Source organism: Jaculus jaculus, chromosome 12 (genome assembly GCF_020740685.1).
Source record: "Jaculus jaculus isolate mJacJac1 chromosome 12, mJacJac1.mat.Y.cur, whole genome shotgun sequence".
Lineage (NCBI taxonomy): Eukaryota > Metazoa > Chordata > Mammalia > Rodentia > Dipodidae > Jaculus > Jaculus jaculus.
Window position 1 is genome coordinate 87895348 of NC_059113.1, and position 25725 is coordinate 87921072.

The window sequence follows — 25725 nt, forward strand, 5'->3', positions numbered from 1 at the left end:
AAATATATATCCTAGGCTGGCCTCAGTATCATGACCATTCTCTGTTTGTGAAAGTGGGACACTGTAGTGGTTTGAATCACATATCTCCATAAACTCATGCGTTTTCAATGCTTGGTCAGTAGCTGGTGAGAATTTGAGAGGTGGAGACTTGCTGGAGGAGGTGTGTTGTTGGGGGTAGGCTTTGCGGTATAATAGACTAATTTCTCCCATGTCAGAGCCCAGTTCATTCACATTGCTTTCCAAGAGCGGTGGCAAGACGCGCTGTCATCCTCTGCTCTACCAGCCTTTCCTTTCATCAGCTGCTTTTGGTCAGGTCTTTTGTCCAAGCAGTGAAGGTAACTGTAATAATATTTTATCTTTAGAAATCAGAGTCATCTGCATTTAAAAATATATTATATTTATTTATTTCAGAGAAAGAGAGAGAGAGGGAGAAAGAGAGGAAGTAGAGAAATGCTGTGCCAGGGCCTCTAGCCACCACAAATAAACTCCAGATGCATGTGTCCACTTGTGCCTCTGGCTTTATGTGGGTACAGGGGAGTTGAATCCAGTTCATTAGGCATTGCAGGCAAGCACCTTAACTGCTTGAGCCATTTCTCCAGCCGAGAACTTTGCACTATTAACAAAGTCTTATAATCCTTATATGAAAGGGCAGTGTGGGATCTTTGATAAATCCTGGTTAGGAATAAAAGAAAAGGGAAAAAAAGGCATGAAAACTTTTGTGAGACAATTGAAAAAATTTGAATAGGGGGTTAGAATTAGAAGGTTTTAGGGAAATAGTGCTCATTGTTTCGGGTGTGACGATGGCACTGTGGTTAGGGAAGAGGATTTCCATTGCAGCTGCATGCTGAGATATTGAGGGGTGATGTGCTCAGAGCTGCATAACTTGCTTTGAAATGTTTCTGAAATTATGTATGTGCGGTATTTATGGAAAAGTATTAACCATGATCAGACCTAGTTGACAAGTCTTTTTCATTTTCCTGTCTAGTTGAAAATGTTCATTAAAATGTTTTAATAGCTTTTAAAATTTTTTGAAGGACTTATTTTTTATTTATTTTAGAGAGACAGAGAAAGAGGCAGAGAGAGAGAGAGAGAGAGAGAGAGAGAGAGAGAGAGAGAGAGAGAGAGAGGGAGGGAGGGAGGGAGAGAGAGAGAGAGAGAGAGAGAGAGAATGGGTGCGCCAGGGTCTCCAGCCACTGCAAATGAACTCCAGACACATGTGCCACCTTGTACATCTGGCTTACAGTGGGTACTGGGGAGGAACCGGGGTCCTAAGCCATCTCTCCAGCCTTGTTTTAATATCTTAAGAGACATTAAAGTAAAAAAATAATCATGTTCTCCACATCTGGGAAGTTTCTTGTGTTGTGTGCTAGAGGTGTGAATGGGCTTTGACAGGGTGACAGCCATTATTGTTAGCCTATCCCTCGTACTGTGTGCGTGGGCAGAGACTCCAGGGCCCCAAGTATGTGGAAGCCTTAGTAATTCCTTCTTCTCTCTGTTATGGGAAGTGAGACAGGCACCAGTGACAGCTGGTTCAGAGTATACCAGAGTATATCACCTCCTCAGGACTCCTCACAAGAGAGAGGAGAGGAGGTGGGGATGTAGCTCAGCTGCTAGAATACTTGCCTGGTGTGCACAGAGCCCTGGGTTCAATCCCCAGCGCTGCATAAAGCTGGGCACAGTGACACACACCTCTAATCCCGATGTTTGGAAGGTCAAGGCAGGAAGTAGTTCAAGGTCATCCTCAGCCAAATAGGGAGTTTGAGGTCAGTAAAGATGTCTCTCTGAGAGAGAGAAAGAGAAAGAGGAGAGAGACACACACATACATTCAGGGTCCTGATATCCCTTCAAGAGCATGTTCCCAATTATCTAACTTCTTCCCATTAAGCCCCGCCTCTTAAAGGTCCTGCCACCTCTCAACAGTCCCATAATCTGGAGACCCAGCCATGAACACTGAGCCCTGGGAGGACACTTCACATCCAGTCTATAGCCTGGTGCCCCTGGTTCCTGCCTGGCTCTTGCACACAGCTGTGCGTGATCTGTAGTAGTGATCTGCCTCACCTAAGACCGCACATTGCTGGGAGATAGGGCGCAGACCCCATCTAGGGCTCATGGCATTCTGCTGAGCTGTCTCTCCCACTTCCATACCTGCCCTCACCTCCTAAATTCCATACTTTATCACGCCTTGGCCTTCCTTTGCTCTACCCTCCCTCAGCAACAGTTCTCCATTCCCCTCCAGTTGTCTGGCCCTTACTTAGGCTTTTGTCTCAATTTCAATGGCACTTCTTCCAGAAGCATCCATAAGTTCCATGTTTCTCCTTTCCCACAAACACTGTGCCACACTGTGATCCCTTGAAATCCATGCGTATTGCCTGATAAGCCAAAGATGGAATGAGCTTAAACAAAAAAAAAAAGGCTGGAAAGATGGCTTAGCGGTTAAGCGCTTGCCTGTGAAGCCTAAGGACCCCGGTTCGAGGCTCAGTTCCCCAGGTCCCACGTTAGCCAGATGCACAAGGGGGCGCACGCGTCTGGAGTTCGTTTGCAGAGGCTGGAAGCCCTGGCGCGCCCGTTCTCTCTCTCTCCCTCTATCTGTCTTTCTCTCTGTGTCTGTCGCTCTCAAATAAAAAAAAATTAAAAAAAAAAAGTCTTGAGAGGAGCTGCCAGGTCCTGTCTTCTCCTGCGATGGCTGTTGTGAAAAAATACCCCTGGCTGTGTGGCTTGAATGACACGCTGTCCCCCTCACACTTCTGGAATCCAGCATCAAGGGCTGAGTTCCGGTGCGGTCTCTTCCTTGCTTACAGGTAGCCACTGTATTAGTTGCTTTCCTCATTACTGTGACCAAATACCTGGCAAGAAGCAACTTACTGGCTGGGACGATGGCTCAGCAGTTCACGGTGCTTAGCAAAGCCTGCCAGCTAGGGTTGGGCTGTCCAGGACCCAGGTCAAGCCAGATGCGCAAAGGGGTGGATGTATCCGGAGAGCATTTGCGCTGCCCATTCTCTTTTCCTCAGTCTCTTCTTACTCCTTGCAAATAAATAAATAACGTTTTTGTTTTTGTGTTTTCAAGGTAGGGTGTCACTGTAGCCCAGGATGACCTGGAATTCACGAGGTAGTCTCTAGGTGGCCTCGAACTCACGGCGATCCTCCCACCTCTGCCTTCCCAGTGCTGGGATTAAAGGCGTGCGCCAGTAGGCCACTGCTGCATTTCTTACAGCATTCCATGCATTTACTTTTTGGCTATTACTAGGCTATTATTTAGGTATGGGATGAGGTGGAAGGGAAATGAGGAGGATCCTTTTGATGAAACTCTTGGTCCTATTTGGGGAAATGGTAAAATGATTGAAAGAAGAAATAATGGTTTGGTTTATGTTTAGAGTATTTACCTTTTCTTTTCTTTTTTAAAAAACAATATTTATTTATTTATTTATTTATTTATTTATTTTTTGAGAGAGAGAGGCAGCAAGAGAGGCAGACAGGGAGAGAGGGCAGGGGGGAATGGGAATGCAGGGGCCTCCAGCCACTGCTAACAAACTCCAGACACATGCGCTCCCTTGTGCATCTGGCTTATGTGGGTTCTGGAGAATAAACTGGGATCCTTTGGCTTTGCAGGCAAGCTCCTTAACTTCTAAGCCATCTCTCCAGCCCACCTTTTCCTTCTTTCTTTCTTTTCTTTCTTTCTTTCTTTCTTTCTTTTTAAAAGTTACTTATTTATTTTAGAGAGGCAAGGGAGGGAGAGAAAGAGACAGAGAATGGGCCTGCCAGGGCCTCCCGAATCATCAGGCTTTGTCAGGCCCCTTCACTGCTGAGCTGTCTCTCCAGCCCCTAGGTTTATCTTTTAAAGAAGAAGCATATTTTCTTCATCTGGTGCCAAACCAACTTGTCTGTCAACTTGAAAATGTGGTTTTCATCAGAATTAGCAGTAATGAACTCTTCACAGAGCTTCATATTTTTACCCCTTTTGTCAACTGCTCCTTACAGCCTCCCTTTATCAAAACTGATTTACTTCTTCTATCCCCTTACCTGGTCGAGTCCACATTCGCATTACAGGAAGCAAGGCTGGAGTCACACCACTTTCTCCCTGCTGTTCTGTATTAGTCTATGAAGCACAACTACCAGGATCAAGGCCAGCCTCTTCTTCCCCAGTCAAGTTCATTCTTTCTTTTGGTTTATGTATCTTAAAATTCACCTTTGTTTTGGACCCATTTTTATTTTATGTTAGACTATTTATTTTGGCAAGCACAGAGAGATAGAGAGAAGAGAAACAAACAGAATGGGCGCACCAGGGCCTCCAGCCGCTGTCAATGAACTCTGGATGTATGCGCCACCTTATGCATCTGGCTTTACCTGGGTATTGGAGAATCAAACTCTGGTTGTTAGGCTTTGCAGGCAAGTGTGTTTAACCACTGAGCCATCTCTCCAGCTCTGAACCCATTTTTTTTTAAAGATTTTTATTTATGTATTTGAGAGAAAGAGAGAAAGAGAGAAGAGTGCATGGGAGAGCCAGGACTTGCGATTGCAAACAAACTCCAGACACATATGCCGTCCTGTGCAGCTGGCTTTATGAGGACGTTGGGGACTCCAGCTTGGGTTGTTAGGCTTTGCAGGCAAGTGCCTTTAACTGCTGAGCCACCTCTCCAGCCCTAGACACATTTTTTTTTAAAGGAAAAACCCTTTATTTTATTTATTTATTTGACAGAGAAAGAGGGAGAGAGAGAGAGAGAATGGGCACACCAGGGCCTCCAGTCACTGTAAACAAACTCCAGATGCATGTGCCCCCTTGTGCATCTGGCCAACGTGGGTCCTGGGGAACCAAACCTGGATCCTTTGGCTTTGCAGGTATACACCTTAACTGCTGAGCCATCCCTCCAGCGCCCCCTTAGCCCCGTTTTTAATGCTGATGTTTTTCTGTGATCTGCTTTTCTGCCTGACTCACAGAGTTTTGGGACACATTGTTTTACTGTATGACTCAGGACAGGTCCCACAGCAGTGGAAAAATGTGTCCCCAGGTGATGCTTTATATGGTCAACTTGACAGGGCCTAGAGTCACCTGTGAGGGATCATTTAGATTCAGGTAGCCTCTGGAAATACCTGTGAGGGGTTGAGTAGGTTAATGGAGATGGGAGGGTTGACCTAAAGTGGGCAGTACCATTCCCATGAGCCCTGGTCCCAGGCTGTGTACCCGGGAGGGAGCTGGCTGAGCAGCGGCGCTCACCTCGCTGATTTGCTTCTCAGTGTTGGACTGAATGTGCCCGGTTCCTACGTCTCTCCTGGCCTGCCATGCTGAATGCTGCAGCGAACCTTTCCTTTTGGTCAGGAATTTTGTCTTAGCAGCAGGAAGTGAGTGAAACCAAAGGCTCCAAGGAGGAGATAAGGAAAGAATAGAGCAACGAGATTGAGGAAGGAGCATAAACCAAGCGTAGGGGACAACTTTAAGCGACACAGCCCAGTGAGCTGAAGGGTCATTCACTATCCGGGTCTGTCTGAACGAGGTAAGTGGTTCAGTCCTGCTCCAGTGGATGGTTATTAGCTAAAGTTAATAGATGATATACACGGACAAACACTTTCAGGATTAGTGTAGGCAAAAGCTGGGCTGGACCCTGATGTGAGGGGTGCCATCCATGTGGGCTTGTAGAAATAACGAACACCAGGAGTTGGGGTGGGGGGGGGTCTCAAAATCTTTCCCCATTAAATTTTCATTATCGGAGAGATTGTTCAGACGTTAAAGATGCTTGAGTGCAGAACCTGCCAGCCCAGGGTCAATTCCCCAGTGCCCACATAAAGCCAGACACACAGAGCAACACATGCCTCTGGAGTTTGTTTGCAGCAGCAGGATGTCCTGGTGTGCCCATTCTCTCTAAAATAAACAAATCAAAATATCTTTTTAAAAGTCACTATCTGGAGAAATGTCTCTGCGTCCTACCCATCACTGAGGGCTAAGTCCACAATGATGACCCATATACCTCAACAAGGAGGGGCCAAGGGGAGGGGGGAGGACATGGATGAGCCTAACAATGGTACCAACTTGACTGTATCCACTGAGTACAAGACTACTTAGTAAAACATAGTAATTTAAAAGAAGTCACCAATGGGGGCAGGAGAGATGGCTCAGCATGTGCTTGACTGCTAAGTCTAAGGACCTGGATTTGGTTTCCCAGCACATAAAGCCAGACGCACAAGGTGGCACACTTGTCTGGAGTTTGTTTCTTTTTTTAAATTTTTGGTTTATTTTTATTTATTTATTTGAGAGCGACAGACAGAGAAAGAGGCAGAGAGAGAGAGAGAGAGAGAGAGAGAGAGAGAGAGAATGGGCACGCCAGGGTCTCCAACCACTGCAGACGAATTCCAGATGTGTGTGCCCCCGTATGCATCTGGCTAACGTGGGTCCTGGGGAATCGAGCCTCGAAACGGGGTCCTTAGGCTTCACAGACAAGCGCTTAACCGCTAAGCCATCTCTCCAGCCCTGGAGTTTGTTTCTTTATAGTAGCTAGAAACCTTGGCACACCCATTCCCCCACCTCAAATAAATAAGCAAATGGTAAAATGAATATGTAAATAAAGAAAATTGTTTTGAAAATTCACTATCCCATTTTCTGAGTCCTCTGAGTTGGCCATTCTGAAAGTGAATTGCTCTGATAGGAATCTGTAGACAGACCTCTGGGTCTCTTGCAACACAGACATTCCTCCTAATATGTGCCCCATCCCTCAGCGCTCCAGCAAATTCAGAAAGTTTCAGTTGTGAGGTTGACTTATAAAGGCTGGGAATTACTGATTTCTACTGTCAAGTAAATGTGAAAACAATGAGATCAAAATTTTGAGAAAAGAATTTGCAATTCACCCATTAAACCATGGGAATAATGTGCCAGCTTAACTAGTGCCGAGGGTCTGGAAATGAACAATAAATATTTTGATTCAGATAATGATGTTTTATTTTTTTGTTTTTTTTCTTTAAAAGTGGTATGCCAACATCACTTCATTTCTACATTTCAGAGTTCTGTACATTTCTTGAAAGGAAATAAGCGATGCTCAATGTACAAAGTAAAAACAGAAAACTAGAAAAATCTGAATAAAATGGAGCAAGTTGCCAGAGGTCATACAGTACAAATTAGTCATTAGATGTCATCTGAAGTGTAATGCCACGGCTGCGATGATGAGTTAAGGAATGAAATAAAAATACTCTATTTTTAAACAAACAGTATATATATATATATATTTTATATGTATACTTTTTACAGCTAGTAGACCCAGTGATATCTGTAGTATTGTAAAAACTTATGTACAAATAACTTTTTTTAGACATTACATATACATCAGCACCGTAGTAAAAACAAAACAAAATCTTATTAAAATCTACCTCTCTATTAGTTGGTCCCCGTACTGAGCACTTGGAGGAGGCTTTATAAGATAAAGGAGGCCCCTCTCTCCATTGGCCTCCAGTTTCTCATCATTGCTTATATATTTCTTTCCTGTACCTGGCAGGAAAAAGTGATAATTATGTATTCTATCTCTTCTCATTTGTTTACTTATTATTATTTATTATTATTTTTGGTTTTCATGTATGTTTCCACTCGGTTTCCCTGGTGGCCATTCAGGGAGTTCACAGTCACCCCGCCACCAACTCTTTGGAGAGAGGTCCATGGCCCATCAACCTGGTGCCTCTGGCTTTACCTTGTGTCCCTTACTGAGCAAGTCTAAAACCCTTGGCATATGGAGAATGAGTCAAGGGCCATTTCTCTCCTCCATAACCCTCTGCCCCAGCATCTCTGGACTTCCCCAGGTCTGGCCACTGCACCCCCGCCAGCCCTGACCTTCTGTGGCGAGGTCTGTGTGAACGAATGCACAGAAGAAAGCCAGTATGTAGGACACGGGAGGAAAGCACACATGGTGGACAAGGGCCACGTGACCTCCAAAACAGGACTACAGGAGAGGACACTACTCGTGACAGTGGAGGCTGCTGGCCTCTCCCCGTTGATGATTTCACTTAGGGAAGAAATGGCCAAGTTACACAGAGAACAGCTCATCAGAGCTTTTGAGGTCGATTGCTCTTGGGAAAGGTACCATCATATCTTCTCCCTTTTTCCATCATATTTGCAAGGTGGAGCTATTGAGGTTTCTGCTCTTCATCTCTAGGACTTGATATCTGTCTTTCTGATGAGCAAAACTAATTTTGGGCAGTCACCACCCTTGGATGGTCCAAAGGGAACCACCAGACTTGGTGCCCTCCAGGCCGTTCCTCCCTGGAGCAATGAGCAGTGTGGGTGTGGCTCTTAGAAACTGGCTCCGGACACTAGTGCAGCCCACTTGGTTCTGAGAGGAGCTGTTTGACTGTACGCGTGCTGGACGAAGACAGCCCTGGAGCTACGTCTGCATTTCAACACTGTCTCAGTTGTTCTTATGGGTATTTCTGACTCTGCTCGAAGCTTCACTTCTTGGAAATCTGTAAGGAGAAGGGAAGGCAGGCTGGGATCCAGGAAGAGTAGAAGCAGTGGTTGAGGAGGAAGGCAATCTCTCTGGCAGTGAACAGATTGTAGCAGGGATCTCTCCACCTGCTCAGTGGGTGAGAACCACTTGAGAGTGTCAGATCGAATGGAGATCCCAAGAGGCTCATCCAACCCAGGAGTGACCGCCCCTACGGCCACCAGCAGAATCTGCCTGGAGGGACTTCTAGGCGGGACCTTCTCAAGCATAGCTGGCTTTCCAGCAGCAATGCCATGTCATTCCTGAGGGCCACTGCAGGGCCGGAGACAGAAAGGTCTGTAGGATCCTTGCTTGCCTCCATGGGGCCAGCTCTCTGCTCTTTGTGCCCGGGCCTCTGGTCCCGGGAGTGTGTTTGGACTTCTCTTTCCCCATCCCAGCGTTGGGAACACCTGGGACCGACGCAGGTGGCCTGTGTGCCACCTAGCAGCCTCTACAGGGCTCTCTCCAGGCGAGGCTCCATCTCTCCTCTCCAAAGCTGCAGTCTTGGGACCTGGGACAGGAGGGTCCAAGGGAATGTCACCTTGGCCTACAGTCCCTCTGAGCTGGAGCTGCTATTACCGGACCAGGCGGACACAGGGGTAGTGAGCAGAGGAGCTCCTGCTGCCTTGACTTCCCCACTCGCCCTCCACGCCCCTTCTCTGCAGCAGGGCTCTGCATGGCATCTCCTCTCGATTGCTGTGTGAAAATCAGGTGGAGTGAGGCCCCGTGGGGCTGAGCCTCCACACCTGGATCTTCCACTCTCAGCCAGCTCTATTTTCTTAGTGTACGTGGGTCAAAAAAACAACACAAAAAACAAGGATGGGTTAGCATCCTGTTTCTTTTTCTCTCGCGAAGCTCTCCCCGACTCCCGCTGTACCTCTCGATCCCCTCTAGACTAGGGGTTACTAAAGAGTTCATCAAGCTCTCGCATCCACTCGTCCCCGGGGCCCCCTTTCATGATGGAGTCTACAAGGTCGGGGCTGTCAGTGAGGCCCGGGAAGGAGGCCGCGGCACCCTCCCCGCTGTAACTGTATGGCATGTCCTGAGTGGGGTTCCGCTCATAAGCCTGGCCCTGGCTGCCCGCGGCAAAGTTGCCCACAGGCATCTGCTGCTGTGCTGGGGTCTGGCTGAATGCGGGCATGCCGGAGACACCTTGGCCAGACATGACCAACGGCCTCACCTGGCCGGTGCCTTGCTGTCCAGGCAGCGGTGGCATCATCGGCCGCCCCATAGCAGCTGGATTCAGGGTCCTCACTGCACCGGTGTTAGCGTCCATGACCGACTGACTCAGCCCCTGTGGGAAGTGTTGCTTGGTGAGCCTTGGCTGGCCAGCTTGAAGTGGGTAGCCGGTGCCATTGTTGAACGGTGCCAGGTCTCCACTAGTCCTCGTGGGCATCGCCTGCACGCCTCTCTGTGGCCAGCTTCGCGCTCCTTGCTGGGCCGTTCCCATGATGCTCTGAAGCCGTGGGGGCCCTTGGGCTCGAGGCAAGGCTTGGCCCACTGGGCCTTTCAGCTGCTGGTGTTGCTGAGAAAGGGCTGAGTTTACCAGCATGCTTTGCCCGAAGCCACCCACCATTCCTGCGCCTTGGCCAGAGGCAGGCTGCCGCGGTCCCTGGCCTTGGCTGTGTGGCATGCTCATGCCGCTTTGGTTTGGGTGCTGCATCAGCTGGGCCATTCCTGTGCTCATGTTGTACATTCCCGGCTGGCTGGTCGGAGGGGTGCTGTAGGGAGCCAGTCCCATCTCTGACTGGGCCGCTGCTGTGGCCATTGTCCCCGGGGTCTGGGAAGGCCCCATTCCCATCATGCCCGTGTTCTGGGCCATCAGCCGTGACGTTCGCATGCTCTGGAGGGTTGCTTGGCTTCGCACGGCTGCTATGTCCTGGGGTGAGCCTAGGGGAAAGCAAGGACACCCATTACGCACTTTTCTTCAATGCAATATGTAGTATAAGAGCTCGTTGAAATTTTCTTTGGGACTGACGATATTCCTTCACAAGAAAGGTACTCTGATAATAAATGTATATCTATATCTATCTATATATTTATCTTTAATGCTAATTGTGAAAAATGTGTAAAGTATTGAAAAGAACAAAGAGAAACATTATCACCCAAATTTCTACTATCCAAAGATGATGATCTCTGTCAACTTTTACTTACATTTAAATACACACACAAAATTGCGGTCACACCATGATGTTGTATTTGTTCACACTTCAGAAGCAAATTGTTTCTCACTTCTCTGGATATTGTATCACCAGCTCAGTGACATATCCTTTTCGTTGGAAGTGAGGAAGAATTTACATCTTGGGCAGAGTTAAGAAATATGAGCTGGTGGGACACGCAAGTCAGGAAGCAGAGGCATAAAGATTGAAAGTTCAAGACCAGCCTGGGGCTGTATAGTGAGTTCCAGGCCAGCTTGAGGCACACAGTGAGATCTTGTCTCAAAAGAAGGGGAGAGGGCTGGGGAAATGGTGTTTGCTTTCAAAGTCTGATGGCCAGGGTTTAATTCCCCAGTATCCTTGTAAAGCCAGATGCACAAGGTGGTACATGCATCAGTAGAAAGTACAATTTTTCTAAAGTATTTTATTTATTTAATTATTCATGAGAGAGAGAGAGAGAGAGAGAGAGAGAGAGGGAGGGAGAGAGAATGGGAGAGAATGGGTACGCCAGGGCCTCTGGACACTGCAAATGAACTCTAGACACATGCACCAGCTTGGGCATCTGGCTGACAAGCGTGCTGGGGAATTGAACCTGGGTCCTTAGACTTCACAGGCAAGCACCTTAACTGCTTAGCCACCTCAGAGTACTATCAACACCCTTACTTGGCAAGGGAGGGACCAGGATCCAGAATACTCTCAATGAAACCCATTAGGCTGACTTCCCTCGTTAAGATGTGAGTAGATTTGGGAGGGAGAGACCGTCATTAGCTCTGCCCTGAACCTCTTCTGACAGAGGGGACAGTGTTGAGAAGCACCCTTCAGCTTTCCCCATGCTCCCGAATGGAGTCTCTGGGTCATACCGGGTCGGTGCACGTGAACCAGCTCCTGAGGCTGACAAGAGAAGCCATCCTGCTTCCTGAAACCTGGCAACAAACTCTGCTTTTCTGCAGCAAAATGTATCCCCTTTTAAAAAAGTAAACATTTATTCATCTATATTTATGAGAGAGAGAGAGAGAGAGAGACAGAGAGAGAGAGAGAGAGAGAGAGAGAGAGAGAGAGAGAGAGAGAGAATGGGTGCACCAGGGCCTCCTTCCACTGCAAATGAACTCTGGATGTGTGTGCCACTTTGTGCGTCTGGCTTTATATGGGTACTGGAGAATCGAACCCCAGGCCATCAGGATTTGCAAGCAAGCTCCTTTAACTGCTGAACCATCTCTTCAGCCCAGGAATACAGTTTCAATAACGGTGTGTAAAGGTTGGCCAGAGGGCCGGGAATGTAGTTGATTGGTAGAGCACTGCCTAAATGTGTGAAGCCCTCGGGTCAATCCCCGGGACTGGCCACCAGGGGGCAGCTGACCAAAGGCTCCACACCAAGTCACTCAGCTTCCAATAGGTGGACCAGGGAGTCCTTTATATGTCCCCTGGAAGTGCCCACATGAGGCAGGGCAATCACACATCACCCACAAAGCCCCCATCCATGCACAGGCACATGCAAAATGGATTTCCGCTGTCCCTGCTAATGATTGAGTCTACGAGAAAAAGAAAAAGTTTCCCCCCACTTCTGGGCATTTAAAGAAGACAGAGCATGGAAGGTTAATCAATATGATAAGCAAACTTGATTGCACCTGGACCTGGGATGAAAAAGCAGGTAAGCATAGTCCAGCCTTGTTAAGTCTGGCATGTTGGTAGATCACTGAGGAACTTTGTTGTTTTGTCTTTCTGATGGGGTTATTGATTTCTGGGCAGCAACTATGTCTCTATATTGTCTTCCTTTCTTTAAGAATGAAAATTATGGGAATTTTGATTATGACTTAAGCTTTTGTGGGTTGGGATCAATATCATGTGGCATTAAAAACTGAAATGCTTACTGTGGAGAGAGCTGGAAGATCTTGAGTAGATCTTTAGAAATATTTCCACTTTTTGTTTTAAGCTTTATTTTAATGAAGAGATTATTGTGTCTGTGTGCATGTGTGCCGTGGGGTGTGGAGGTCAGAGGACACCTTTGGGTGTCTGTCCTAGTCTTCCACCTTGTTTGAAGCAGGGTTTCCTGCTGTTGTCTACTGCCGCTGTTCTCAAAGCTAGCTGGCCTGTGAAGTTCTGCGAGATTGTTCTGTCTTCTGTTTCCCTTCTTGCTGTAGGGTGCAAATGAATAAATTAAATATATATATATATATATATGTATGTATTAAAGTTCTTGGTAAGCCAGGTGTGGTGGTGCACGCCTTTGATCCCAGCACGCGGGAGGCTGGGATAGGAGGATCGCCGTGAGTTCAAGGCCACCCTGAGACTACATACTGAATTCCAGGTCAACCTGGGCTAGAATGAAACCCTACCTCGGGTGGCAGGGGGTAGTTCTTGGTTAAATCTTGGATGGCAATTTGAAATCGTGTTATAAAGTTTTGTGGCCTTAACCAGTAAATTTGTATTGACTGCATAGCCAATCAGATCAACTATAATACAATGAGATACTGAGTTGTTTGTAGAAAAAGTTAAGTGAAAAATATTGCTGACTCAGAGGTTAATTGGCCAGACCTAAATTATATGTCTAGGCCGCTGGCCTGCTGGAAACAGAAAAAAGACCATTTTGCTGTTGTTGTTGTATATTTATAATGCAAATGCTGAAGGCCTTCATACTGTGTTGCTCTAATATGTGAATGAGAAGTAGGTTTCTTTCTTAGCGGGCCCTTTGTCAGGGACTGAACCAATCATCAAAACAACAATTATTTTTACTTAGTGTGTATGAACTATCTAGATGTAATTCTGTGTGTTGGGCGGGCTATGCATGGAGGTCAAAAGAGACCCTTGGTTATCGGTCCTCATCTTGTATTTTGTTCGAGGCAGGTCTCTCGTTACCATTACATCTCACAGAGGCCTGCTGGAGCAGCTGGCTTTTTACAGGGGTTCTGCTTTTTATCCACTGAGCCATCTAGATGCAATTCTTATTTTTTTAAATATATTTTATTTTTATTTATTTATTTGACAGAGAGAAAGAGAGAGGGTGGGGGGGATGGAGAGAATGGGCACTCCAGGGCCTCCAGCCACTGCAAACGAACTCCAGACGCATGTGCCACCTTGTGCATCTGGCTTACATGGGTCCTGGGGGAATCAAACCTTGGTCCTTTGGCTTTGCAGGCAAGAGCCTTAACTGCTAAGCCGTGCCTCCAGCCCTAATTCTTATTTTTTTAAGAAACCATTGAAAACTCAGCAATCTGCCCAATATCTTCAAGTTAAGTGAGGTGAGAAGCCGTTTTATTAATCTCATTTTATGCCTTTGTTAATTTTAAATCTGTAAAGGGAAAAAATTCAAATGAATTCAAAGAATTAAACTGCTTTACCTGATTACTACATACATTAAAAAGAATACCTTTTCATTTTGTCTAAAACAGATCATTGTGAAGCACTGTATTCTCATGTATTCTCTTGCCTGCTGGTTAACATGACAGTGTCAATGAGAAGCTTCCATAGACAATAATAGGCATTTTCCCCTAAAAGGGTCTATATTTTCACTCTCAAGAAGCTTATAGTTGTAAAGAACAAGTATTTCCCCAAGGCAAAGAACTCAGTGAGGGAAGGAGTTACTAAGACCTTTGAAATGGCTAGGCAGGTAAAAAATTCTTGCTCTGCAAACATGAGGTCCTGAATTTGATCCCAAGGACTCATGTAAAAAGTAGGTGTGGGGCTAGAGAGATCGTTTAGTGGTTAAGGCGCGTGCCTGCAAAACCCAAGGACCCAGGTTCCACTCCCCAGAACCCATGTAAGCCAGATGCGCAAGGTGACACACACATCTGGAGTTCAGCTGCAGTGGCTGGAGGCTGGGGCATACCAATTCTCTCTCTCTCATTCTCACTCACTCTCTTTCATTTAAAAAAAAAAAAAAGAGAGAAAAAAAATGCTAGGTGTGTTCTTTCACCTGTAACCTCAGGGCTGAGTGATGCCCAGGAGAATCTCTGGGGTTTACTGCTAACAAAAACAATGGCTCCAGCTTCAATGAGAGACTCTGTCTCAAAGAAATATGGAAGAGTAATCGATGCGGATGCCCGGAATTCTCCTCTGGCCTTCAAGTGCATGCACACGGAGTCACGCACATCCGCACACACAAGTGTATATACCACACACACAAATTTTAAAAAAAGGCCTTTGAAAACGTGTAACGCAGGGGAGTACAGTATACATCCCTGGCCATTGCCCTTGAAGGACATTCATTATCTATCAATTTGTCTCTTTTTTACTATACCATCTAGAGTCCCAATGAAATACACACACACACACACACACACCCATAACATAGCAAAAACCTATTATATCTCAAACCAATCAGCTCAGAGACCCTATTTTGCTTATGTGGAGCTAAATTTCTGTGTCAACTACTTGTGGTTTATGGTTTCAGCAAAGTTCAAGGAGGTAAAGCCAATCCAGTGCAACTCACAAAAATATATCTGTGTCCTGCACTACAGAGGCATCCCTGGACTTCAGTGTGCCCCCTTTATTACAAAAGATAATAAACGAGGTACAAATAATCTATGAAACTCGGGAGGAAACTGTGTCAGCTTGATTAGATTTTACATTGTTTAAAAAAAAATAATCTACTTATTTGCAAGCAGAAAAAAAGCACATACAGAGAGACAGACAGACAGACAATGGGTGAACCAGGGCCTCTAACCACTGTAAATGAAGTCCAGATGCATGCACCATTTTGTGCAGCTGGCTTTATGTAGGTACTGGGGAATTAAATCTAGGTTGTTAGGCGTTGTAGGCAAGAGCCTTAACCACTGAACCATCTCTCCAGCCCCAGATTTTACATTGTAATAAGTGCATAATTTGATGTAGCAATTCTGCAAGTGTGGTTCTGCTGGCCTGGAGGATGAACAGCTCCTGGGAACGTATTAGAAACACAATTCTCAGACCTCAAGTTAGGACTACTGACTCAGATACCCTGGTGACGGGGCTTGGGATGTGGCGCTCCTGGTAGACTGCTTGCCTAGTATGCATAAGGCCCTGGGTTTGATTCCCAGCACTGTATAAACCGGGTGGCAAACATCTGTAATCTCAGCACTCAGGAGGTCGAGAGGCAGGAGGATCAGAAGTTCAGGGTTATCCTTTGGTACAAAGGGAGTTTAAAGCCAGCCTGGGGTACATGAGACCTTGTCTCAAAAACAAAACAAAACAAAACACCCACTGGGAATTGGGTCCCATTACCCGTGTTCCTGAGTCGTAAAAGGCTTTGTCAGTGATTCTGACGTGTGCTGAAGTTTGAGAACTAAGGTGAAAGGAGGGACTCATAACAAAAACTATTTATGGGCTGGAGAGCTGGCTTAGCAGTTAAGGTGCTTGTCAGCAAAGCCAAAGGACCCAGGTTCAATTCCCCAGTACCCATGTAAAGCCAGATGCACAAGGTGGCACATGGTTCTGGAGTTCTTTTGCAGTGGCTAGAGTCCCTGGTGTGCGCATTCTATCTGTCTCTCTCAAATAAACAAATAATATATATATTTAAAAACTATACATGTCACCTTGACTCTCTTCTGTTCTTCCCTATTCAAACAAGAAACGTAATTCTTCAAAGAATATTGGCTCAGATTCCATGCACGTACCTGCCAACAATTCAATTCCTTTTGTCCTTCCCTGGGCCAAGTTAAAGGGATTAAGATAAGGTCACTGGCCCAAAGTGGAAGGAACTGGAAGCTAGTACAGTCTTAGTGCTTTCACAGGCACTCCCTGGGGACAGCTGTCCGTAAACATGAGTGGCCCTCAGGGTCCTTCGCCACACTCATAGTACACGATCCACGACACACACATGTGGGTTTATAACAGAAACAAATGTTTCTGATATGCTATGACAAACTCTATAGTATTTTAGTTAAAACATGTTACTTCTGATCCATGAACTTGTTTGTATGTAAACTTATGTGCTGCGATTCAAAATCTGAACATGCTACCCTAAATTTTTCACCCAGGCTATTGATAAAAATTCCTGAGGGTTCCCATTTATAAAATGGTGCTGGATGTAGTTACATTCATGCATATTTCTGTGTAAGAGGCCCCATATTGTCTAGCATATTCTTTTTAAAATATTTTATTTATTTATTTATTTGAGAGAGACGGATAAAGAGGCACATAGAAAAAGAGGCAATGGGAATGCTAGGGCCTCTAGCCACTGCAGACAAACTCCAGACACATGCCCACCTTGTGCAGCTGGCTTCACGTGGGCACCGGGGAACTGAATCTGGGCCCTTTGGCTTTGCCTGCACGTACCTTAACCACTAGGCCATCTCTCCAGCTCTAGGGGAGCAGGTAACATTGACAAGTTGGGAAATACTGATCTTGATTCACAAAACACATTGATGTTATTTTAACTCACAAGAATTAGGATTTTGGCTGCCAAGTGACCCCCCCTGTGGGCTAGATTGGGAAGAGTTCTGTGGGCTGTTCCTCCACCCTACACGGGACTCTCTAGAGATCTCCCTTAGGCATGGGAGGGCTTGATATTTGAATGGGCCTTCTACTTGTACTATTTATACAGAGGTTATGCCGGCATACGGGGGCTCATGGCCACCTCTCTGCAGATGGCAGCAGGACCAGAACAGTCCATTTGCTCTCAGGGCCCCAGTGGTCTTCGGGGTTCAGCAGACTAGAGGTAGTTGTAAATCGAGTCTTTTGTTGGGTTGTCAGAAGTGAGCGTTTGGCCAGCCCACCTGCTGAGATGAGCAAGAAAGATAAGGCGCAGGCGTTTTGTCCCTATGGTCGCCGGGATGACCATGTGGACATGAACAAAGCCGATACCGGGTCATCAAGCATGGGTATGTTCCTGACTCTTGACGTACTCCGTAAGTAGGGTAGAGGACAGCTGTCTGCATTGCCTCTCCGCCAGATCCTGGGCTCCCGGGGCCCTCTCTGTGACCCCGGGAAGCCATTCTGATCGGCAGCTCTCCTGACTCTGCCGCTTGTTAAATAGGCTGGGCGGGCGCAGCAGCCACACGCAAGTGCCCGCCTCGGATTCACACGGCCTCACCTTGAAACTGATTGACCTGCTGCACCGGGAACGCGCTCCGCTGCTGCTGGAGGTGCTGCCGGGGAAGGTGAGGCTGCTGCAGCTGCTGCAACGACAGAACACAAGCCGGGCAGGGGTGAGACAGCGCCTGATCACGCAGCTAAGCCCCCTGGCAGTTTGGAGGATGTTTATCCAAAACTAAACTTCCTGTTGAGACAACATATACGCAGACGTGGGCCGACAAAGTGCACAGGTAAGATGGAGTTTCACAAGATGGTTTCCCCGGGTAACCAGCCAGGGCGTCACTCTCTCTTGATCCAGGGCACACTTACTAATTTTGAACCACTTAGATTACTTATGCCTGCTTCAGTATGTGATAGAAAGGGCTTTTTCTTAGTTTTTTAAAAATTTTTATTTTTATTCATTTATTTGAGAGCGACAGACAGAGAGAGAAAGAGGCAGATATATAGAGAGAATGGGTGCGCCAGGGCCTCCAGCCACTGCAGACGAACTCCAGACGCGTGCGCCCCCTTGTGCATCTGGCTAACGTGGGTCCTGGGGAATCGAGCCTCGAACCGGGGTCCTTAGGTTGCACAGGCAAGCGCTTAACCGCTAAGCCATCTCTCCAGCACTCTGCCTTTTTTTTTTTTTAAATGAGATTCACTCATGCTGATGTGATGGCTTGTTCAATCTCACTGTTCTATCACATGAACTGAGGTAGTTTGAATGTATGGCCCCATAGACTCAGGTGTTTTATTAAAACTGAGTTTTCAGACTCCTGCTACAGGGGGCGTGTCCCTGGGGTGGATCTGAATTCCAGCCCAAAGGAATTCAGAGAGGTTTGAGCTTTTATTTTATTTTTTTCCGTGTTTGCTGGCTAGTGATGGTGTCTCTCTCTGCTTGGAGTTATGAATGGGAGCCAGATTCCCCCGGATTCTGTAAGCTTGAAATATTTCCCACACAACTGTGTTTGGTTGGATGTTCGTCCCAGCATTGTGGAGCTGTCTGGTACATGAACCTATCACGATGGACCCATTCCACGAGGGCTAGTCTGTCTGTCCATGCTTTTTGCTGGTTACCTTCTCACATTTCTGACGTTTGACTTGCAGGTTCATGAGGGATGTATAGTGAGGGAGGCTTTGATATGGATTTGTGACATTAGCCTGTGTCCCTCCCAGCTCAAAGCAACAAACGACTACTTTAATGGCCTAAATAGATGCTGTGGGTATAAGGAAGTGGGCTCCGTAGGGGCTATTAAAAAAAGGGGTGATCTTATTCCCATCAGGCCACATTGCCTGTAAAATACACATCTACAAGTCAAATACTCAGCATTTACTACCCGAGGCCACCACGTGGATTTGTACATATGCTAAGAGCAGAGGCCTGCAGTTTTTATTTCTTTGTTCTCTCATGGGAATTCTGCAACATGCACATGGTCGTCAGCAGGCCGGGTGGGCTGCGACGATCGTTGCTGTACTGTACGCACGTGCAGGAGGGACAGGAAGGCCAGGGGAAGAGCGGGAAAGAGGTCTGAGGTCTAAGTGTGCCGTCTAGTAGCCGCATGACCTGCAGATGCCATTTAACCTCTTTCCCGCAGCTGCTGAATATTCAAGCATCAGGCAACCTTCCTCTGTGAGCGCCTCACACAGCTCATCTGAGTGTTCCTTATGAAAGTTAACACCCACAGCCCACTTCTTACCACCTGTGTTGACTTCTCTTTTATCCTCTCATATTTGTTCCAGGGCAGGTCTGTAATTTTCTGGTTTTCTTTCTTTTCCTCTAAAAGGCCAGTCAACATTCTGGCAAGAAGAAGAAGAAGAAGGAGGAGGAGGAGGAGGAGGAGGGGGAGGGGGAAGAGGGGGAGGAGGAGGAGGAGGAAAAGAAGAAGAAGAGTACTTTCTGCCCTGTTGCTGACCTCAGCCTGTATGTCTACTCTAGAAGTCTACAGAAAACTGTCGAAATGAATCAATGCATGGAACATTAATGTGTAGGCCAGAAACTACGTGACTCTTTCCTCTAAATTTCCTGCGCAGTGTAAACATTTAAATGCCCCCCTCGGAAGGTAGGAACTAGCCTGTGATGGGCTGCAGTGTGGCCTCCAGCCAGGCATCTTCCCATCTCTGCAATGTCATCTCTCTCTGGCTCTGTGGGCTTCCCATTTGAAAAATGCTCAGATTTCTCCACCTTTTTTTTTTTTTTGCATACGTACATGTGTGTGGTGTGCATATGTGTGGCTAGATGTTGACACTGGTGTCTTCCTCCATCCCTTCCTCATTGAACCCAAGGCTTTAACACTCAGCTAGTCTTGTTAGCTTGTCCTCTGGATTCCCTGTCTGTGCCTCTAGAGGGCTGGGATTATGGGGTGGTGGGGGAGCACCACACCTCCTCAGCATTTATGTGGGTGCTCGGGAGCCTACGTGTCAGTCCTCACATGTGCATGGCATCTGCCCTGCCCACAATCCCAATGTTTCTTTGAGACCTAAAATTGCAAGTTCGGTGGAACCTTGGAGAACGGACGCCAGGTGATGCGCTCTGTACTCTTGAAGAAGGTAGTTAGTGAACATTGGTTTCCACCTGCTTTCAACCTGCACGACTCTGATTTCCAAGTCACTGAGAATCATCTTTTTAAAATATATTTTATTTTTTAAAGTCTTTTGTTTATTTTTATTTATTTATTTGAGAGTGACAGACAGAGAAAAAGAGGCAGAGATAGAGAATGGGTGCATCAGGGCCTCCAGCCACTGCAAATGAACTCCAGATACATGCGCTGCGCTACCTTGTGCATCTGGTTTATGTGGGTCTGGGGAATTGAGCCTTGAACCGGGGTCCTTAGGCTTCATAGGCAAGCACTTAACCGCTAAGCCATTTCTCCAGCCCTAAAAAAATATTTATTTATTTATTTATTTAAGAAAGAGAGAGGGATTGAGAGAGAGAGAGAGAGAGAGACAGAGAGAGAGAGAGAGAGAGAGAGGGAGGGAGGGAGGGAGGGAGAGAGAATGGCATTGCCAGGGCCTCCAGCTACTGCAAATGAACTCCAGATGCCAGTGCCCAGTGGTGCTCTGGTTTATGGGGGTTCTGGAGAATCAAACCAGGATCCTGTGGCTTTGCAGGCAAACACCTTAAATGCTAAGCCATCTCTCCAGTCCCAACTGAGAATCATTTAAAAGTTCTTAAAGATACCTAGGGTCACCAATCCTGTTCTCCCTCAAATGACCTTTCAGGAAACACAAGTGTTTCCAAAATGGACCATGCTAGGACATTTTTAAAACCATAGAGACTGAGAACAATCAGGAAGTTAGCATGATGTGCATGCGATTAATATTTACTCTCAGGGCTGGGCTGGAGCTCAGTGGCAGAGCATTTTCCTAGCATGTGTGAAGTCTTGGGTTCCATCCCAGTATCCCAGACAACCACCACCACACACACACACACACACACACACACACTTAAAACAGGAAGCTCAGAGCTTACTGTGTGGAGTCCCCTGAGATCGTCCATCCTGACCAGCGTTATCTCCAGGCACAGGTAAGTGGGACACACCACTGACGTGACTGGATCCTGGTGTCAGCCTTTCTACACCAATCTCTACTATATTCCTGGCTCACGTGACCTGTGTCCACATACATTTGTGCACAGCACACAGCTTTCAAAGCATTTTGCACAGACTGCCTAGCTCACGTGATCTTTAAGACAGGGAAATTATTTTTGATTGTTGTTGTTGTTTTCAAAATCGTATTACAAGTGAAAGATGATCAGGTTCCTACCTTTGAGCCTAGTGATGTCTGTCAGGTTGATCGCTCCTTGGTACACAAGGTTGCTAAGGAATTATACTCAAGCCACAGCATCCTGTTTCTTCCACTGTTTCTAAGTAGCCTCAACTTTTTTATATTTATATTTCTTTATTTATGGAGGGGGGGGGGGTAGAACGGGTGTGCCACTGCAAATGATCTCCACACGCACGTGCCACAATGTGCATCTGGCTTACTGGGTTCTGGGGAATCAAATCTGAGTCCTCAGGCTTCACAGGCAAGTTCCTTACCCGCTGAGCCATCTCTCCAGCCCCAGCTTCAGCTCTCAACATGCTCAATTCTGAGGAGTTCCCCTCGTTCTCTCACCTCCTTGTTTATGTGCATCATTTTGACACACCTCTTCCCCAAAGCTTCGGTCCTCCCTCCTTGTTCCTTAGGGCTCACCTGACCAGGCATCGGTGGGAGTGTCCCTGGTTAAGCACAGGGGAGTTGTGCCCCAGTACCCCGATTTCCTTTGGTGCCTTGGTTGAAGCACACCTATCCATGGCCATTTCTCACAGCACCAGACACACCTAAAACGTCCTGGGGTTGGCAGAGGAGAGATTTACAAAGCCCGGTTTCCCCTCTGCAGCTCCATTTATCACTGCCTGAGAGATATTAGCCCGGCTCCCTGTCACACACCTTCTGCAGGGTGAGAGGGACAGAGGTTTGTTTGTACAATAGCTGCCAGGCGGCTGACTGACCTTGGTAAAAAGGGAGATAATTACACAGCTGTTCAGGAACAAAAGCAAAAATGGGGAACATAAGTGAACTGTGTCCAACAGTGCAATTTTTCTCTTTGCGGGGATGACTGGTGTTGCTTGTAACTGCTGTTCTTGGTGAGTAGGGACCTCCACGTGCCTGAATCCCACTCAGCGTCTTACATAGAGGCGATAGAGGAAGAAATACCCCGGATTCTGATCCTATCAGGAACATTCTAGAAGTAACAGGTAGAGCTTCGTTGGGCTTTGAGCCTTTTATGACAGCCTCACCTTTCCTATAATAAAGAGCCTGTTGTGTAAGATGCTTATGCAGGCCCCCACAGGGGCCATCTGGGGGTCTCTTGTGGGCAGCCTTAGGCCTTTCCCTGGGATAACACTCAATCAGCACCAGTGTTTCTAAAAGCAAAACAAATCAAAGCCTACAGGAGCGATCTGCAGGGAAGGCTGTCTTTCAAAGCTGGAGGAATTATAGTGCAGGGGTGGCCAAAGATGTCTAAGGAACAGGCACCTTTGTGTTAGCACTTCCTCCTCACAGATTTCCTGAGCTGTTTATTTATTTATATTTATTTATTTGAGAGAGTGAGAGACAGAAAGAGGCAGGGAAAGAGAGAGAGAGAGAGAGAGAGAGAATGGGTGCACCAGGGTCTCCAACCACTGCAAATGAACTCCAGACACATGCGCCACCTTGTGCATCTGGCTTATGTGGGCCCTAGGGAATCAGACTTGGGTCCTTTGGCTTTGCAGGCAAGCGCCTTAACTGCTAAGCCATCTCTTCATGCCCTGAGCTGTTTAAAAAGCTGTTAAGGCCTTTCTTGGGTTTGCACCCTTTTCTGTGACCCCCTCGTTCAGGTTCTCTGGTATTTCGGTTGGTCTAATTGTTGTGCATTGTTCTTGGTTCGTTGTCCATGACCAGTCTACAGTACCCTCAGTCTTTCCTCTTGCCATTTTCTCCCAAGAAACAAAGTTCTCTGAATTGTTATTCTTCTTTTACATGTGCACATGTATGTGTGTGTGCATGCACATGTGCATGTTGGCATGTGTGCAGGTGAATATATGTGTGTACAATAGTGTGAAGGCCAGAGACCACCTCATATCCTTGGATATGCCATTCACCTTTATTTATTTATTTTTTTGAGATGTCACTCACTGGCCTGGAGGATCACCAATTAGGCTAGACTAGCTGACCAGTGAGTCCCATGGATCTTTGTGTCTCTACCCCCTCAACTCTGGAATTTCAGGCACACATCACCACCCCAGGCATTCTTACGCAGGTACTGAGGCTTGAACTCAGGTCCTCATGCTTGCAAGGCAAGTACTTTACCAACTTAACTACATGCCCAGTTCTGAATTAATATTGCTGTCATTATCACTTATTTTGCCTAATGCTCGAAGTATTAGGGCTTATGAAGACCGTGAGCTAGCTCTAACTGCAGGCCCTTATTCCAGAAGTCAGAAGAAAGGAGCCAGGCGCAAATTGAAGAACTGTCTCTGGCAAATGGATCTTGAAGTGGATGGTGGAAGCATGTCTTTAAAGAATAGACTAATTCATTATAGGGAAAAAGCCTAACTAATTGAAAAAGCCTGAATGCCACAGGCTCTTCAACGATCCCAACAGCTGTTGTTCTGTGAGCATCTGCCAGAGGGAAGGGACCGTGGTGACTGCCTCACTGACAACAGGTGCCACGTAAATGCTTGCTGAGTGGATGGATCACATCACAGGGTAGTGTGGTGTTACCTGCTCAGCCAGAATTTGCTGCTGCTGCTGCTGCTGCTGCCTCTGCTCCCGCAGGAACTGCTGCTTCTGTTGCTCCATCAGCTGGGCCCGCTGGTCTAGCAGGATCTGCTTCATGATGGCTGCCTGGGGCTGGCTGCTTAAGAAGCCAGGAGCCCCAGGACTGGCACCTGAGACCATGCTTCCTGAGCCCTGCGGAACTGAGGACTGCATAGGGCCTGTGTTCCGGGGAAGTCCCACTGAGTGCTGCTCCTGAGGAGACAAGAAGAGAGATGCCACAGTTGCACTTGGTCACTTGCTGCCATTTCAAGGGAAGTTCCATGGGCGGGGGGGGGGGGGGAAGGGCAGAGACCCCCTGAGTGGTGCCCATTACATTTCCACAGAGGCACCTCACACTCCTCAAACTTGGCCTTGCCTTACAACTGCAGAGGCTCCAGGGGACAGTAACAAAAAATGACTGATTCAGACAGGACTGATTCATGGACGTGCTCTGTGTGGTCATCCTCCTGCCAAGGAAATGAACTAAGTTAAGTCCTCAGGCCGAGCTCACCTGAAGCCTGGAAGGCAACTTCCATCCTAAGCGATCCTTATCATCCTTATTCCTTTCTTTGCACTTGCACTTTTGTGTATGGTGCATGCATGTTCCCGTGTGTGTGCGTGTGTGTGTGCACACGCGTGTGCATGCATGTGAAAGCCAGGGGTTGACATTAGGTGTCTTCCTCAGTCACTCTCCATCTTATTTATTGAGACGGCATTTTTCACAAAACCCAAAGCTTGCTGATTTGGCCAGTCTAGCTAGCCAGCTTGCTCCCAGGATCCCGAGGGCTGGGATTATAGGCATGTGCTGGCATGCCTGGCCTTCACGTGTGTGCCAGGGACTCACACTTGTGCAGTAAGTACTTTACTGGCCAAGCCATCAGTCCAGCCCCTGATACTCATCTTTTTTAAAAAACAAATATGAGGGATAAAAACATAAGAGGCATTGGAGAGACGGCTTGGTGGTTAAGGCACTTGCCTGCAAAGCCTAACAACCCCATTTGCATTCCCCAGTACCCATGGAAGCCGGATGCACAAGCCAGGCAGTACATGCATCTTGAGTTAATTTTCAGTGGCTAGAGGTCCTGCAGCACTCATTCTCTCTCTCTATCTGCCTTCGTCTCTCTTTTTAATAAATAAATAAAATAAAACAATTTTTTAAAACACCAGAAGAGACAGGCATGGTAGTGCATGTTTTAATCCCAGCACTTGGGAGGCAGAGGTAAGAGGATCACCCGAGTTCAAGGTTACCCTGAGACTGAATTCCAGGTCAGCCTGAGCTACAGTGGGACCCAACTATGAAAAACCAAACCCAAAACCAACAACAACAACAACAAAATTCGTGCAAATCTGATATTGGATATTATTCCAATTGACTGCAATACTTAAAAGCCTTCTTACACACACACACACACACAGACACACACACACACGCACGCACATACACATTCAAATTCTACTAGCCAGAGTTATTGAGGGTGAGAACTGAAAATGTTTTCTTCTGAAAAAAATCTCAGTAATCTCCCAACATTTAAAAAAATAGAATCAAGTCTCAAATGTCTGGGATAATTTACGCATGGGGGATTAGACTGGGGCTTTTGATTCTATAATTATTTGTCAGGGAGTTAAGGATTGGCCTCTAGGAAATGGGATGTAACATGGTAAAGATCTAATTCCGTGTGCTGGGCAGATGTCTCCGTGGTTAAGACGCTTGCCTGCAAAGCCAAATTACCCAGGTTCGAGTCCCCAGGACCCACATAAGCCAGATGCATAAGGTGGTGCATGTGCCTGGAGTTCATTTGCAGTAGCTAGAGGCTCTGGACTACCTATTCTCTCTATTTCCCCGCCTCAAATAA

At 46.8% G+C, this 25725-nt stretch overlaps 1 protein-coding gene across 2 annotated transcripts in view; it reads right to left on the minus strand.

The window, feature by feature from the left end:
* Positions 1-6940: 6940 nt before the first annotated feature.
* Maml3 (mastermind like transcriptional coactivator 3) overlaps positions 6941-25725 on the minus strand; it is a 529529-nt gene continuing 510744 nt past the window's right edge. For both annotated transcript variants that reach the window (XM_004655829.2, XM_045131178.1), the window contains exons 3-5: positions 23837-24085; positions 17613-17697; positions 6941-10340 (exon numbers count right to left, since the gene is read on the minus strand). In XM_004655829.2, the coding sequence (XP_004655886.1) occupies positions 9346-10340; positions 17613-17697; positions 23837-24085 (1329 nt within the window). In that variant the 3' untranslated portion in view covers positions 6941-9345. The remainder of the gene's footprint in view (positions 10341-17612; positions 17698-23836; positions 24086-25725) is intronic.